Source organism: Pecten maximus, chromosome 3 (genome assembly GCF_902652985.1).
Source record: "Pecten maximus chromosome 3, xPecMax1.1, whole genome shotgun sequence".
Classification (NCBI taxonomy): domain Eukaryota; kingdom Metazoa; phylum Mollusca; class Bivalvia; order Pectinida; family Pectinidae; genus Pecten; species Pecten maximus.
In genome coordinates, this window is record NC_047017.1 from 33,801,805 (window position 1) to 33,817,043 (window position 15,239).

Here is a 15,239-nt window from a genome sequence, read left to right on the forward strand (position 1 = left end):
ACACTATTCATAACACGAAGTAAAATTTCAGTTCTGATTCTGTATAACAAATGCCTCATTACATTGTATACTTGGGATAGTCTTTTATGACCAGCACTGACATTAGATATCAAGATAAAAAAAATTGACAGCTGTACTTGTAAAAGTAATATTGCAGTCAAATATGTAGTCAGCTATTCTTAAAAAATAACAGACATTTTCAAATTCTTTTCCACTTTTCCCAATGATTTATATGTAAAGCAAAGTCAATAAATTATAGTAAAAAAATGTACCTCATAACTATTAACTACTGAAATGTCAATACGACAGAAACTAGTTTGCACCAATTATAAATGATACTAATCAAATCTGGGATGGACAGGTCCTGGACACTCCTACATGGTCTGGAGACTAGCTGCTCCAAATACCCCACACATCTGCCAGGCTAGGCTAGACAAAGACAGGCTAGAAGTGGACAAACACTGACCAGTAAGGTTGACCTAACTTGAATGACACCACATCCCATCTATTTAATATGGTGTTACTATATATATACTGTAGTATATAATAACCTACACATGTCATGTCTTCACATCATCAGTGTAAGGAACTAGCTGTCTACTTCATATAACCAAGGCAACAAGTGATACAGGTCTGTTGGGCCTGTTGTTATTTTACTATTATATTGTACTACAAGTGAAACAGATCTAGACCATATAAGTAGATCACTACCATAAATTTGTATTTGACAAGAAAATCAACTTACCTTCAACGCTGCCTTACCTGTCTAGCTGTTACCTGTAGGCCAGGTTGTGTATAGTTTGTTATCAGTACATGCCGACAACTTGCCCTCTGCCTATCCTTAACTCGTTTCAACATCACATAGCAGAGAAGAAAAGTATAGGGTCATGTTAAAAGCACCAGTATGTACTAAATGTGTATATTTGTGTAAAAAAGGAAGACAGTGTTGAGCTGATTAGTGTGTGCACACAAACTGAGATTCCTACATGAGCTACCACTGTGATTTACCTGTGATCTACCTGTGATTTACCTGTGTTCTAACTGATTTACCTGCAATCTAAATGTGTTCAGCTGTCATTGCCCTAAATAAGGCATTTAGGTAGTATTACTACCATTTAAGAAACATTCTTCATTGTATGCAATGTTTATTCACTGTTTAAATGCTTAAGCAGGAAGACGGGCAATTGAAACTCAACCCAAAAAAATTATATAGTACATGTGGTAGTTGAAGAAGCATGTCAGCTATGACAGCACTAAACCTGTCTACCAGTGATCCAGTATCAGTCTATGTAAGTACAATCTTGTGTTAACAGTACTACTACAGTATTACAGGGGGCCGGATATCATGAGATAATAACAGTATTACAGGAGATATCCTGAGGTACAATAACAGTATTACAGGATATATCCTGACGTACAATAACAGTATTACAGGAGATATCCTGAGGTACAATAACAGTATTACAGGAGATATCCTGACGTACAATAACAGTATTACAGGAGATATCCTGAGGTACAATAACAGTATTACAGGAGATATCTGAGGTACACTAACAGTATTACAGGAGATATCCTGAGGTAATAACAGTATTACAGGAGATATCCTGTTACAATAACAGTATTACAGGAGATATCCTGACATACAATAACAGTATTACAGGAGATATCCTGAGTTACAATAACAGTATTACAGGACATATCCTGAGGTAAATAACAGTATTACAGGATATATCCTGACGTACAATAACAGTATTACAGGAGATATCCTGAGTTACAATAACAGTATTACAGGAGATATCCTGAGTTACAATAACAGTATTACAGGACATATCCTGAGGTAAATAACAGTATTACAGGATATATCCTGACGTACAATAACAGTATTACAGGAGATATCCTGAGTTACAATAACAGTATTACAGGAGATATCCTGAGTTACAATAACAGTATTACAGGAGATATCTGAGGTACAATAACAGTATTACAGGAGATATCTGAGGTACAATAACAGTATTACAGGAGATATCCTGAGGTAATAACAGTATTACAGGAGATATCCTGTTACAATAACAGTATTACAGGAGATATCCTGAGTTACAATAACAGTATTACAGGACATATCCTGAGGTAAATAACAGTATTACAGGATATATCCTGACGTACAATAACAGTATTACAGGAGATATCCTGAGTTACAATAACAGTATTACAGGATATATCCCGACGTACAATAACAGTATTACAGGATATATCCCGAGGTACAATAACAGTATTACAGGAGATATCCTGAGTTACAATAACAGTATTACAGGAGATATCCTGAGTTACAATAACATTATTACAGGAGATATCCTGAGTTACAATAACAGTATTACAGGAGATATCCTGAGTTACAATAACAGTATTACAGGATATATCCTGACATACAATAACAGTATTACAGGAGATATCCTGACATACAATAACAGTATTACAGGAGATATCCTGACATACAATAACAGTATTACAGGAGATATCCTGAGTTACAATAACAGTATTACAGGACATATCCTGAGGTAAATAACAGTATTACAGGATATATCCTGACGTACAATAACAGTATTACAGGAGATATCCTGAGTTACAATAACAGTATTACAGGAGATATCCTGAGTTACAATAACAGTATTACAGGACATATCCTGAGGTAAATAACAGTATTACAGGATATATCCTGACGTACAATAACAGTATTACAGGAGATATCCTGAGTTACAATAACAGTATTACAGGAGATATCCTGAGTTACAATAACAGTATTACAGGAGATATCTGAGGTACAATAACAGTATTACAGGAGATATCTGAGGTACAATAACAGTATTACAGGAGATATCCTGAGGTAATAACAGTATTACAGGAGATATCCTGTTACAATAACAGTATTACAGGAGATATCCTGAGTTACAATAACAGTATTACAGGACATATCCTGAGGTAAATAACAGTATTACAGGATATATCCTGACGTACAATAACAGTATTACAGGAGATATCCTGAGTTACAATAACAGTATTACAGGATATATCCCGACGTACAATAACAGTATTACAGGAGATATCCTGACATACAATAACAGTATTACAGGAGATATCCTGAGTTACAATAACAGTATTACAGGATATATCCCGACGTACACTAACAGTATTACAGGATATATCCCGAGGTACAATAACAGTATTACAGGAGATATCCTGAGTTACAATAACAGTATTACAGGAGATATCCTGAGTTACAATAACATTATTACAGGAGATATCCTGAGTTACAATAACAGTATTACAGGAGATATCCTGAGGTACAATAACAGTATTACAGGAGGTATCCTGACGTATAGTAACAGTATTACAGGAGATATCCTGAGTTACAGTAACAGTATTACAGGGGATATCCTGAGGTACAATAACAGTATTACAGGAGATATCCTGAGTTACAATAACAGTATTACAGGAGATATCCTGACGTACAATAACAGTATTACAGGGGATATCCTGACATACAATAACAGTATTACAGGAGATATCCTGAGTTACAATAACAGTATTACAGGAGATATCCTGAGTTACAATAACAGTATTACAGGAGATATCCTGACATACAATAACAGTATTACAGGAGATATCCTGACATACAATAACAGTATTACAGGAGATATCCTGAGTTACAATAACAGTATTACAGGAGATATCCTGAGTTACAATAACAGTATTACAGGAGATATCCTGACATACAATAACAGTATTACAGGGGATATCCTGAGGTACAATAACAGTATTACAGGAGATATCCTGAGGTACAATAACAGTATTACAGGAGATATCCTGAGTTACAATAACAGTATTACAGGAGATATCCTGACGTACAATAACAGTATTACAGGAGATATCCTGAGGTACAATAACAGTATTACAGGAGATATCCTGAGTTACAATAACAGTATTACAGGAGATATCCTGAGTTACAATAACAGTATTACAGGAGATATCCTGAGTTACATAACAGTATTACAGGAGATATCCTGAGTACAATAACAGTATTACAGGAGATATCCTGACGTACAATAACAGTATTACAGGAGATATCCTGACGTACAATAACAGTATTACAGGAGATATCCTGAGTTACAATAACAGTATTACAGGAGATATCCTGAGTTACAATAACAGTATTACAGGAGATATCCTGAGGTACAATAACAGTATTACAGGAGATATCCTGACGTACAATAACAGTATTACAGGAGATATCCTGACGTACAATAACAGTATTACAGGAGATATCCTGACGTACAATAACAGTATTACAGGAGATATCCTGAGTTACAGTAACAGTATTACAGGGGATATCCTGAGGTACAATAACAGTATTACAGGAGATATCCTGAGGTACAATAACAGTATTACAGGAGATATCCTGAGTTACAATAACAGTATTACAGGACATATCCTGAGGTAAATAACAGTATTACAGGATATATCCTGACATACAACAACAGTATTACAGGAGATATCCTGAGTTACAATAACAGTATTACAGGAGATATCCTGAGTTACAATAACAGTATTACAGGAGATATCCTGACATACAATAACAGTATTACAGGAGATATCCTGACATATAATAACAGTATTACAGGAGATATCCTGAGTTACAATAACAGTATTACAGGAGATATCCTGACATACAACAACAGTATTACAGGGGATATCCTGAGGTACAATAACAGTATTACAGGAGATATCCTGAGGTACAATAACAGTATTACAGGAGATATCCTGAGTTACAATAACAGTATTACAGGACATATCCTGAGGTAAATAACAGTATTACAGGATATATCCTGACATACAACAACAGTATTACAGGAGATATCCTGAGTTACAATAACAGTATTACAGGAGATATCCTGACGTACAATAACAGTATTACAGGATATATCCTGACATACAACAACAGTATTACAGGGGATATCCTGAAGTTCACTCTAGGAAGTTGTTATTCAATTAGTTTAATCTTGCAAGTATAGTGTGACAAGTACAATGAAAACATGAGAAATGTGGTTTGATATCTTGACTTGTGTCACATTAATGTCTACTCAAATGTCCAAATCTCCATTGTATCTTTTCCTGTAGATTCTAGGACAGATAGCACTGTACGTCATGGTAACTACATATGAAGAAATAAGTACTGCACAATCAGTCATTTTCTGGTGTCTTCTTCAAGGGGACATAGAGGAAACCAAAATAGATTTGCCTTCCCCAGTTCAACACCAATGGAATCTAAAACTTTATCTTTAGGCAGTCCCCACTGTCTGCTCACCAATGTCATATCATAGTGACCTTAGCTGTGAGTAGTGAGATGAGACACTTTACAATAAATAAAATTCTTTGTATCCGCATTCACAAAACTGTAGTTGATAAATTGCAGAATACAATCACATAACTATGTTGATACCAGATCACAGGATATCATTTGAGAACAATAGATGATTTCATCAGACTTGAGGTGGGTGGGGGTCGAAAAAAGTCCAGGGGACATTTTTACACTTTTTCAACTTCCCTTACAAAAAGCATTGCTAATGTTAGAGGAAATTTAAACTTAAGGCACTTATCTTGGGCCTGGTCATTAAACTGTGGAGTCATTTGTTGTACTGGAGAACTCCTGGTGTACGCCTGTTGATTTGATATTTTGTTACCTATTTTGGTGTTGTGACAGATGTATAGGGCATTAATGTCAATAATTGAAATTGACTCAGTGCAGCAGATGTTGTGTTTATATAGTTGTTGATCATTTATGACAGTTCTTCGATGATACATTATATATATATGTTTTATACTTGTACTTTGTACATTGTCCCCCCAGCCATCTATGTTCATTGGTCCCAGGTGATGTTCTTCACATACAAACACAGACAGTCCTAGAGTCATGTCTCTCTCTTCCTTACACAGACAGTCCTAGAGTCATGTCCCTCTCCTCCTTATACAGACAGTCCTAGAGACATGTCCCTCTCTTCCTTACACAGACAGTCCTAGAGTCATGTCCTTCTCCTCCTTGTATAGACAGTTCTAGAGTCATGTCCCTCTCCTCCTTATACAGACAGTCCTAGAGTCATGTCCCTCTCCTCCTTACACAGACAGTCCTAGAGTCATGTCCCTCTCCTCCTTATATAGACAGTCCTAGAGTCATGTCCCTCTCCTCCTTACACAGACAGTCCTAGAGTCATGTCCCTCTCTTCCTTACACGGACAGTTCTAGAGTCATATCCCTATCTTCCTTACACAGACAGTCCTAGAGTCATGTCCCTCTCCTCCTTACACAGACAGTCCTAGAGTCATGTCCCTCACCTACTAACACAGACAGTTCTAGAGTCATGTCCCTCACCTACTAACACAGACAGTCCTAGAGTCATGTCCCTCTCCTCCTTGCACAGACAGCCCTAGAATCATGTCCCTTTCCTCCTTACACAGACAGTCCTAGAGACATGTCCCTCTCTTCCTTATACAGACAGTCCTAGAGTCATGTCCCTCTCCTCCTTACACAGACAGTCCTAGAGTCATGTCCCTCACCTACTGACACAGACAGTCCTGGAGTGGTGTCCCTCTCCTCCTTACACAGACAGTCCTAGAGTCATGTCCCTCTCCTCCTTACACAGACAGTCCTAGAGACATGTCCCTCTCCTCCTTACACAGACAGTCCTAGAGTCATGTCCCTGTCCTCCTTACACAGACAGTCCTAGAGTCATATCCCTCTCCTCCTTACACAGACAGTCCTAGAGACATGTCCCTCTCCTCCTTACACAGACAGTCCTAGAGTCATATCCCTCTCCTCCTTACACAGACAGTCCTAGAGTCATGTCCCTCTCCTCCTTACACAGACAGTCCTAGAGTCATATCCCTCTCCTCCTTACACAGACAGTCCTAGAGACATGTCCCTCTCCTCCTTACACAGACAGTCCTAGAGACATGTCCCTCTCTTCCTTATACAGACAGTCCTAGAGTCATGTCCCTCTCCTCCTTACACAGACAGTCCTAGAGTCATGTCCCTCTCCTCCTTACACAGACAGTCCTAGAGACATGTCCCTCACCTCCTTACACAGACAGTCCTAGAGTCATGTCCCTCTCCTCCTTATACAGACAGTCCTAGAGTCATGTCCCTCTCTTCCTTACACAGACAGTCCTAGAGTCATGTCCCTCTTCTCCTTACACAGACAGTCCTAGAGTCATGTCCCTCACCTACTGACACAGACAGTCCTAGAGTGATGTCCCTCTCCTCCTTATACAGACAGTCCTTGAGTCATGCTTACACAGACAGTCCTAGAGTCATGTCCCTCTCCTCCTTACACGGACAGTCCTAGAGTCATATCCCTATCTTCCTTACACAGACAGTCCTTGAGTCATGTCCCTCTCCTCCTTACACAGACAGTCCTAGAGACATGTCCCTCACCTCCTTACACAGACAGTCCTAGAGTCATGTCCCTCTCCTACTGACACAGACAGTTCTAGAGTCATTTCCCTCACCTACTAACACAGACAGTTCTAGAGTCATGCTTACACAGACAGTCCTAGAGACATGTCCCTCACCTCCTTACACAGACAGTCCTTGAGTCATGCTTACACAGACAGTCCTAGAGTCATGCTTACACAGACAGTCCTAGAGTCATGCTTACACAGACAGTCCTAGAGTCATGCTTACACAGACAGTCCTAGAGTCATGTCCCTCTCCTCCTTGTACAGACAGTCCTAGAGTCATGTCCCTCTCCTTACACAGACAGTCCTAGAGTCATGTCCCTCTCCTCCTTACACAGACAGTCCTTGAGTCATGCTTACACAGACAGTCCTAGAGTCATGCTTACACAGACAGTCCTAGAGTCATGTCCCTCTCCTCCTTGTACAGACAGTCCTAGAGTCATGTCCCTCTCCTCCTTACACAGACAGTCCTAGAGTCATGTCCCTCTCCTCCTTACACAGACAGTCCTTGAGTCATGCTTACACAGACAGTCCTAGAGTCATGTCCCTCTCCTCCTTGTACAGACAGTCCTAGAGTCATGTCCCTCTCCTCCTTACACAGACAGTCCTAGAGTCATGTCCCTCTCCTCCTTACACAGACAGTCCTAGAGTCATATCCCTCTCCTCCTTATACAGACAGTCCTAGTGTCATGTCCCTCTCCTCCTTACACAGACAGTCCTAGAGACATGTCCCTCTCTTCCTTACACAGACAGTCCTAGTGTCATATCCCTCACCTACTGACACAGACAGTCCTAGAGTGATGTCCCTCTCCTCCTTACACAGACAGTTCTAGAGTCATATCCCTCTCCTCCTTATACAGACAGTTCTAGAGTCATGTCCCTCTCCTCCTTATACAGACAGTCCTAGAGTTATGTCCCTCACCTACTGACACAGACAGTCCTAGAGTCATGTCCCTCTCCTCCTTACACAGACAGTTCTAGAGTCATATCCCTCTCCTCCTTATACAGACAGTCCTAGAGTCATGTCTCTCTCTTCCTTACACAGACAGTCCTAGAGTCATGTCCCTCTCCTCCTTACACAGACAGTCCTAGAGTCATGTCCCTCTCTTCCTTACACAGACAGTCCTTGAGTCATGTCCCTCTCCTCCTTGTACAGACAGTCCTAGAGTCATGTCCCTCTCCTCCTTACACAGACAGTCCTTGAGTCATGTCCCTCTCCTCCTTACACAGACAGTCCTAGAGTCATGTCCCTCTCCTCCTTACACAGACAGTCCTAGAGTCATGTCCCTCTCCTCCTTACACAGACAGTCCTAGAGACATGTCCCTCACCTCCTTACACAGACAGTCCTTGAGTCATGCTTACACAGACAGTCCTAGAGTCATGCTTACACAGACAGTCCTAGAGTCATGCTTACACAGACAGTCCTAGAGTCATGCTTACACAGACAGTCCTAGAGTCATGCTTACACAGACAGTCCTAGAGTCATGTCCCTCTCCTCCTTGTACAGACAGTCCTAGAGTCATGTCCCTCTCCTCCTTACACAGACAGTCCTAGAGTCATGTCCCTCTCCTCCTTATACAGACAGTCCTAGAGTCATGTCCCTCTCCTCCTTACACAGACAGTCCTTGAGTCATGCTTGATCCTTTTACATTGTCCTTGTAATATTGTCAAGTCACTATGGCTTGTGTTACTTTTCTGTACTAGAGGAATTCTTATCAGTTAACAACATCAATCATGGCCAAATGTAAATTCTAGTAGATAAGTTTGACAGTTTTTAGTCTTCAAGCTGGAGCTAGTATTTAATACTGTTGAGGTATTTTGGTATCATGGTATCAGAGTGAAACTGTATCTCTCAACAATATCGAGAGATGATCTAGTGCTATTCACAAAGGACATCATAAAGTATATGATAATGTTAAAGCTGATGTTATCACACAGTTGGGTGGTTATCCTCTAAAACTGCTACACTCATTTAAGGAATAGTTCTTGTTTTTCATCATTAACTGGCGTGTAAATTGCATTTTTAGGTCATCTGACCCAAATGGATAAATGAGGCTGGTCCGACCCATAGAGACAGAAGGGCCCAAAAAGGGGAACTTTGCTGTAATATTGTAATTTACACCAAATTTGGTGTGAAACATCATAGGGAGAGTCAAACTTTATATAATAGAGGCAAGTCTGACTCTGGACAGAGGGACAGGGTCATATCACAGGGACACTTGTGTTAGATCCTCTATATACAATGATTCCATTGTCAGACGACCGTTAATGGCCATATATAGCCCTGTTGTTAATGATGCAAGTTCGTGTGTCATGTTGAAATATCTGTTTAAAAAATGCAGTTTACACACACGTAAATGATGAAAAACAAGAATAATTCCTTATATTTATATTTTAACTTGTGTTTTTATTTAATGTCATATCATATCACGGTCACATTGCGTATCATGATGGTATTTTAATTAATTTAATTGACACCATAAAGCTTGTACAGTACATAAAAACAGGTTCCATTCCTCACCCAATAAAGGTGGCAGGGGATATAAAGGTGGTAGAGGATATACAAACAGGTTCCATCCCCTCACCAATAAAGGTGGTAGAGGATATACAAACAGGTTCCATCCCCTCACCAATAAAGATGGTAGGGGATATACAAACAGGTTCCACCCCTCACCAATAAAGGTGGTAGAGGATATATAAACAGGTTCCACCCCTCACCAATAAAGGTAGTAGAGGATATATAAACAGGTTCCATCCCCTCACCAATAAAGGTGGTAGGGGATATATAAACAGGTTCCACCCCCTCACAAATAAAGGTAGTAGAGGATATATAAACAGGTTCCATCCCCTCACCAATAAAGATGGTAGAGGATATATAAACAGGTTCTACCCCCTCACCAATAAAGGTGGCAGGGAATATATAAACAGGTTCCACCCCCTCACCAATAAAGGTGGTAGAGGATATATAAACAGGTTTTATCCCCTCACCAATAAAGGTGGTAGGGGATATATAAACAGGTTCCACCCCCTCACCAATAAAGGTGGTAGAGGATATATAAACAGGTTCTATCCCCTCACCAATAAAGGTAGTAGGGAATATATAAACAGGTTCCATCCCCTCACCAATAAAGGTGGTAGGGGATATATAAACAGGTTCCATCCCCTCACCAATAAAGGTTGTAGGGGATATATAAACAGGTTCCATCCCCTCACCAATAAAGGTGGTAGGGGATATATAAACAGGTTCCATCCCCTCACCAATAAAGGTGGTAGAGGATATATAAACAGGTTCCATCCCCTCACCAATAAAGGTGGTAGGGGATATATAAACAGGTTCTATCCCCTCACCCATAAAGGTAGTAGAGGATATATAAACAGGTTCTATCCCCTCACCAATAAAGGTGGTAGAGGATATATAAACAGGTTCTATCCCATCACCCATAAAGGTAGTAGAGGATATATAAACAGGTTCCATCCCCTCACCAATAAAGGTGGTAGGGGATATATAAACAGGTTCCATCCCCTCACCAATAAAGGTGGTAGGGGATATATAAACAGGTTCCATCCCCTCACCAATAAAGGTGGTAGGGGATATATAAACAGGTTCCATCCCCTCACCAATAAAGGTGGTAGGGGATATATAAACAGGTTCCATCCCCTCACCAATAAAGGTGGTAGAGGATATATAAACAGGTTCTATCCCCTCACCCATAAAGGTGGTAGAGGATATATAAACAGGTTCTATCCCCTCACCAATAAAGGTGGTAGAGGATATACAAACAGGTTCCATCCCCTCACCAATAAAGGTGGTAGAGGATATATAAACAGGTTCTATCCCCTCACCAATAAAGGTGGTAGGGGATATATAAACAGGTTCCATCCCTTCACCAATAAATTAAAGGTGGTAGAGGATATATAAACAGGTTCCATCCCCTCACCAATAAAGGTGATAGAGGATATAAAACAGGTTTCATATTTAGTGGACTATAGAATTTGCTGCCATGTGCTGTTCAGACAAATCAATTACCACTTTTTTTCCATACTTCATATTGTCTATTACCTCTTAACATCATATTTAATAATCTTGAGAGATATACGTGACAGGCTCCCTTGGAGAGATATCACGCCCGTGACGGGCTCCCTTGGAGAGATATCACGCCCGTGACAGGCTCCCTTGGAGAGATATCACGCCCGTGATGGGCTCCCTTGGAGAGAGGCATTAACGACTATGTCCTTGTTTTATGTTCAGTACCTGACATATCATACTGTATCTATCACAAAATTTTCACTTAAAGGTACTATTTACTATTTAGTCAAAACAATAGGCAGGAAACAGATTAGTAAGCCTTTCTCACCATAAGAAACTCTGTTGCATTTTGTGTATGTAAATTTTCACTTGGAATGTGTGGACACCTCTTTTTAGAAATGCATATTTATGGAAAAAGAGTGAGGAATGAGTGTATTAATGTCACCGTCTGATGGTCTAAAGGATGGGTGGAGTTGATGTTGTAAATCATCTGTTGAATGCTGAAGCTTGTAAGCGTTGTTAGAGTTATTTTTCTTGAACGAAGAAGATGTAAGTTTTTGCTGTCTCCAAACAGTAAGACTGATATATTGACAACTTTCAACCTTTGTGGTAATGAGGACAACTTCTGCATCATTACGAGGGCCCCGGGCAAAAGTGTGGGTGCCCTATAGTAATCACAGTGTCTGTCTATCTGTCTGTCTGCTAGTCTGTCTGCCGGCATTTTTATTTCCATTCATTAACTTTAGTTTCTTAGGGCCGATCAAATTAAAACTTTTGTTAATCAAACTGATACTTCAAAACAATTTACCTCAAACTTCATACAATGCTTCCTTATTGGAAGTGCTTGTTTGGGATTGCTTTTCAACATTAAAGGTCAAGGTCACTGTTACTCTAAATAGAAAATCAGTTTCCAAGCAATAACATGAGTTTCCTTGGGCCGATGTAACTCAAACTTCATACAGTGCTTCCTTATTGAAAAAGCTTGCTGAGAATTGATTTTCAGCATCAACATTCAAAGGTAAAATGACCTTGACCATGCAAAATCTAGTTTGCTTTGGCCAATCTGACTCGCTTCTCTCAGTACTTCATGCTTAAAGTGTTTGCTTAGAATTGATTTACAGTTTGAAAGGTCAAAGGTCAAGTGCACTGTTACTATAAATGGAAATCAGTTTCCTTGTAATAACATGAGTTTCCTTTGGGTCAATCAAACTCAAACTTCATACAGTGCTTTCTTATTGAAAGTGCTTACTTGGGATTGCTTTTCTGTGTCAAATTTCAAGGTCACTCTTGCTAAATATAGAAAATCACTTGAGTTTGCTTTTGCCAATCAAACTGATACTTCATGCAGTGCTTCCTTCTTAAAGTGCTTGCTTGCAACTGCTTTTCATCTTTGAAGGTTGATTGTCAAGGTCACACTTACTTTCGATAAAAAATCAAGTGTTTGCTCCATATTCTACTGACAAGAATGTATTAGTTACTTATTATGTGTTGCCAGCAACCTCTCAGTCTGACCGGCTATTCAGACTTTTGACTTTTGGTTTTTCATGCTGTTAAATTGAAAATTGAAATTGAAATCCTCAGATCAAGATTTCTAAAAATACAGCCCAAAATATACTGTCAAAAAGTATAATCAAAAGCCCTGTACGGATATTTAAACTTTCTAAAATTTCAGATGAAAATACAATGTGAAATGCTGCATGATGCACATTCTGGGTTTAAAAACTTAATAAAGGTCAAGAACAATGATGCTGTTACTTAAAATATACTTTAAAGTGCATCATATAATTAAGGCCCTTACAGATGGCAAAATGTTCTTAAATATCACATGCATGTAAAATACAGATGTGCAATAGAATTTGAAATGTTACTAATGTTAATGTCAAAGTCATACAAAATGTAGTGTAATTTATATATTTGCAGCATATATAAGTAGTAATTGTATGTCATTGTGGGGTCCTCACTGACATGTCAGTAATTAGAGTAATTCAGATTATAAACAGCCTCAATAACATGTAATCGTTCTTCTATGTTTAGTTTAATATCTGGTCTGGTATGGGCATAAGTTTACTACGAAACAGGAATCCTGTTTGATAAGCATCCCCAAGACCAATACCAATTAAAGAAAATTATGCAACGACTTGAGAAGGATTTTTGGCAGAGAGAGATTCCAAACTAATGCATATGGAAGATATATGACATCTCACATGAGCTCGGCTAGCTCCAGGTAGAACCTCATTCTTTCAAATGATCTGAATAATAAGGAGCAGTCAGAGAACTGTCTCTATCTACCACAGGTATATTCAAGACTGCCTCTGTCTACCACACATAAATTGACAACTTTTTCTGTTTAAGACCAGTATTTATTATCATTTCCTTTGTTTACCACAGGTATATTAAGGACTTCCTTTGTTTACCGTTGATATATTTAGGACTTTTGTTGTTTACCATAGGTATGTTTAGGACCTCCTTTGTTACCATAGGTATATTTAGGACTTACTATGTTTACCATAGGTATATTTAGAACTTCCTTTGTTTACCATATGTATATTTAGGACCTCCATTGTTTACCATAGGTATATTTAGGACTTCCTATGTTACCATAGGTATATTTAGGACCTTATTTGTTTACCATAGGTATATTTAGGATCTCCTTTGTTACCATAGGTATATTAAGGACTTCCTTTGTTTACCATAGGTATATTTAGAACTTCCTCTGTTTACCATAGGTATATTTAGGATCTCCTTTGTTTACCACCGGTATATTTAGGATCTCCTTTGTTTACCATAAGTATATTTAGGACTTCCATTGTTTACCATAGGTATATTTAGGACTTCCTATGTTTTCAATAGGTATATTTAGGACCTCCTTTGTTTCCCATAGGTATATTTAGGACTTCCTATGTTTACCATAGGTATATTTAGGACTTCCTATGTTTACCATAGGTATATTTAGGATCTCCTTTGTTACCATAGGTATATTTAGGACCTCCTTTGTTTACCATAGGTATATTTAGGACTTTCATTGTTTACCATAGGTATATTTAGGACTTCCTATGTTTTCAATAGGTATATTTAGGACCTCCTTTGTTTCCCATAGGTATATTTAGGACTTCCTATGTTTACCATAGGTATATTTAGGACTTCCTATGTTTACCATAGGTATATTTAGGATCTCCTTTGTTACCATAGGTATATTTAGGACCTTCTTTGTTACCATAGGTATATTTAGGATCTCCTTTGTTACCATAGGTATATTTAGGACTTCCTTTGTTACCATAGGTATATTTAGGACCTTATTTGTTTACCATAGGTATATTTAGGATCTCCTTTGTTACCATAGGTATATTAAGGACTTCCTTTGTTTACCATAGGTATATTTAGAACTTCATCTGTTACCATAGGTATATTTAGGACCTCCTTTGTTACCATAGGTATATTTAGGACTTCCTATATTTACCATAGGTATATTTAGGACTTCCTTTGTTTACCATAGGTATATTTAGGACTTCTTTTGTTTACCATAGGTATATTTAGGACCTCCTTTGTTTACCATAGGTATATTGAGGACCTCCATTGTTTACCACCGGTATATTTAGGACTTCCTATGTTTACCACAGGTATATTTAGGACTTCCTATGTTTACCACATGTATATTTGGGACCTCCTTTGTTTACCATAGGTATATTTAGGACTTCCTCTGTTTACC

General features: G+C 38.6%; 1 protein-coding gene across 2 annotated transcripts in view; it reads left to right on the forward strand.

Annotated features, from left to right (window-relative positions):
- The window catches only part of LOC117323965 (UTP--glucose-1-phosphate uridylyltransferase-like), a 58,069-nt gene that overhangs the window by 14,243 nt on the left and 28,587 nt on the right, over nt 1-15,239 (forward strand). Inside the window, exon 1 of one of the 2 annotated variants that reach the window (XM_033879529.1) lies at nt 763-1,289. The exons of the other annotated variant lie outside the window; for it this stretch is intronic. Coding sequence (XP_033735420.1) covers nt 1,236-1,289 — 54 coding nt within the window. The 5' untranslated portion in view covers nt 763-1,235. Of the gene's footprint in view, nt 1-762; nt 1,290-15,239 lie in introns of those variants that run through there. 2 annotated transcript variants of the gene reach the window in all.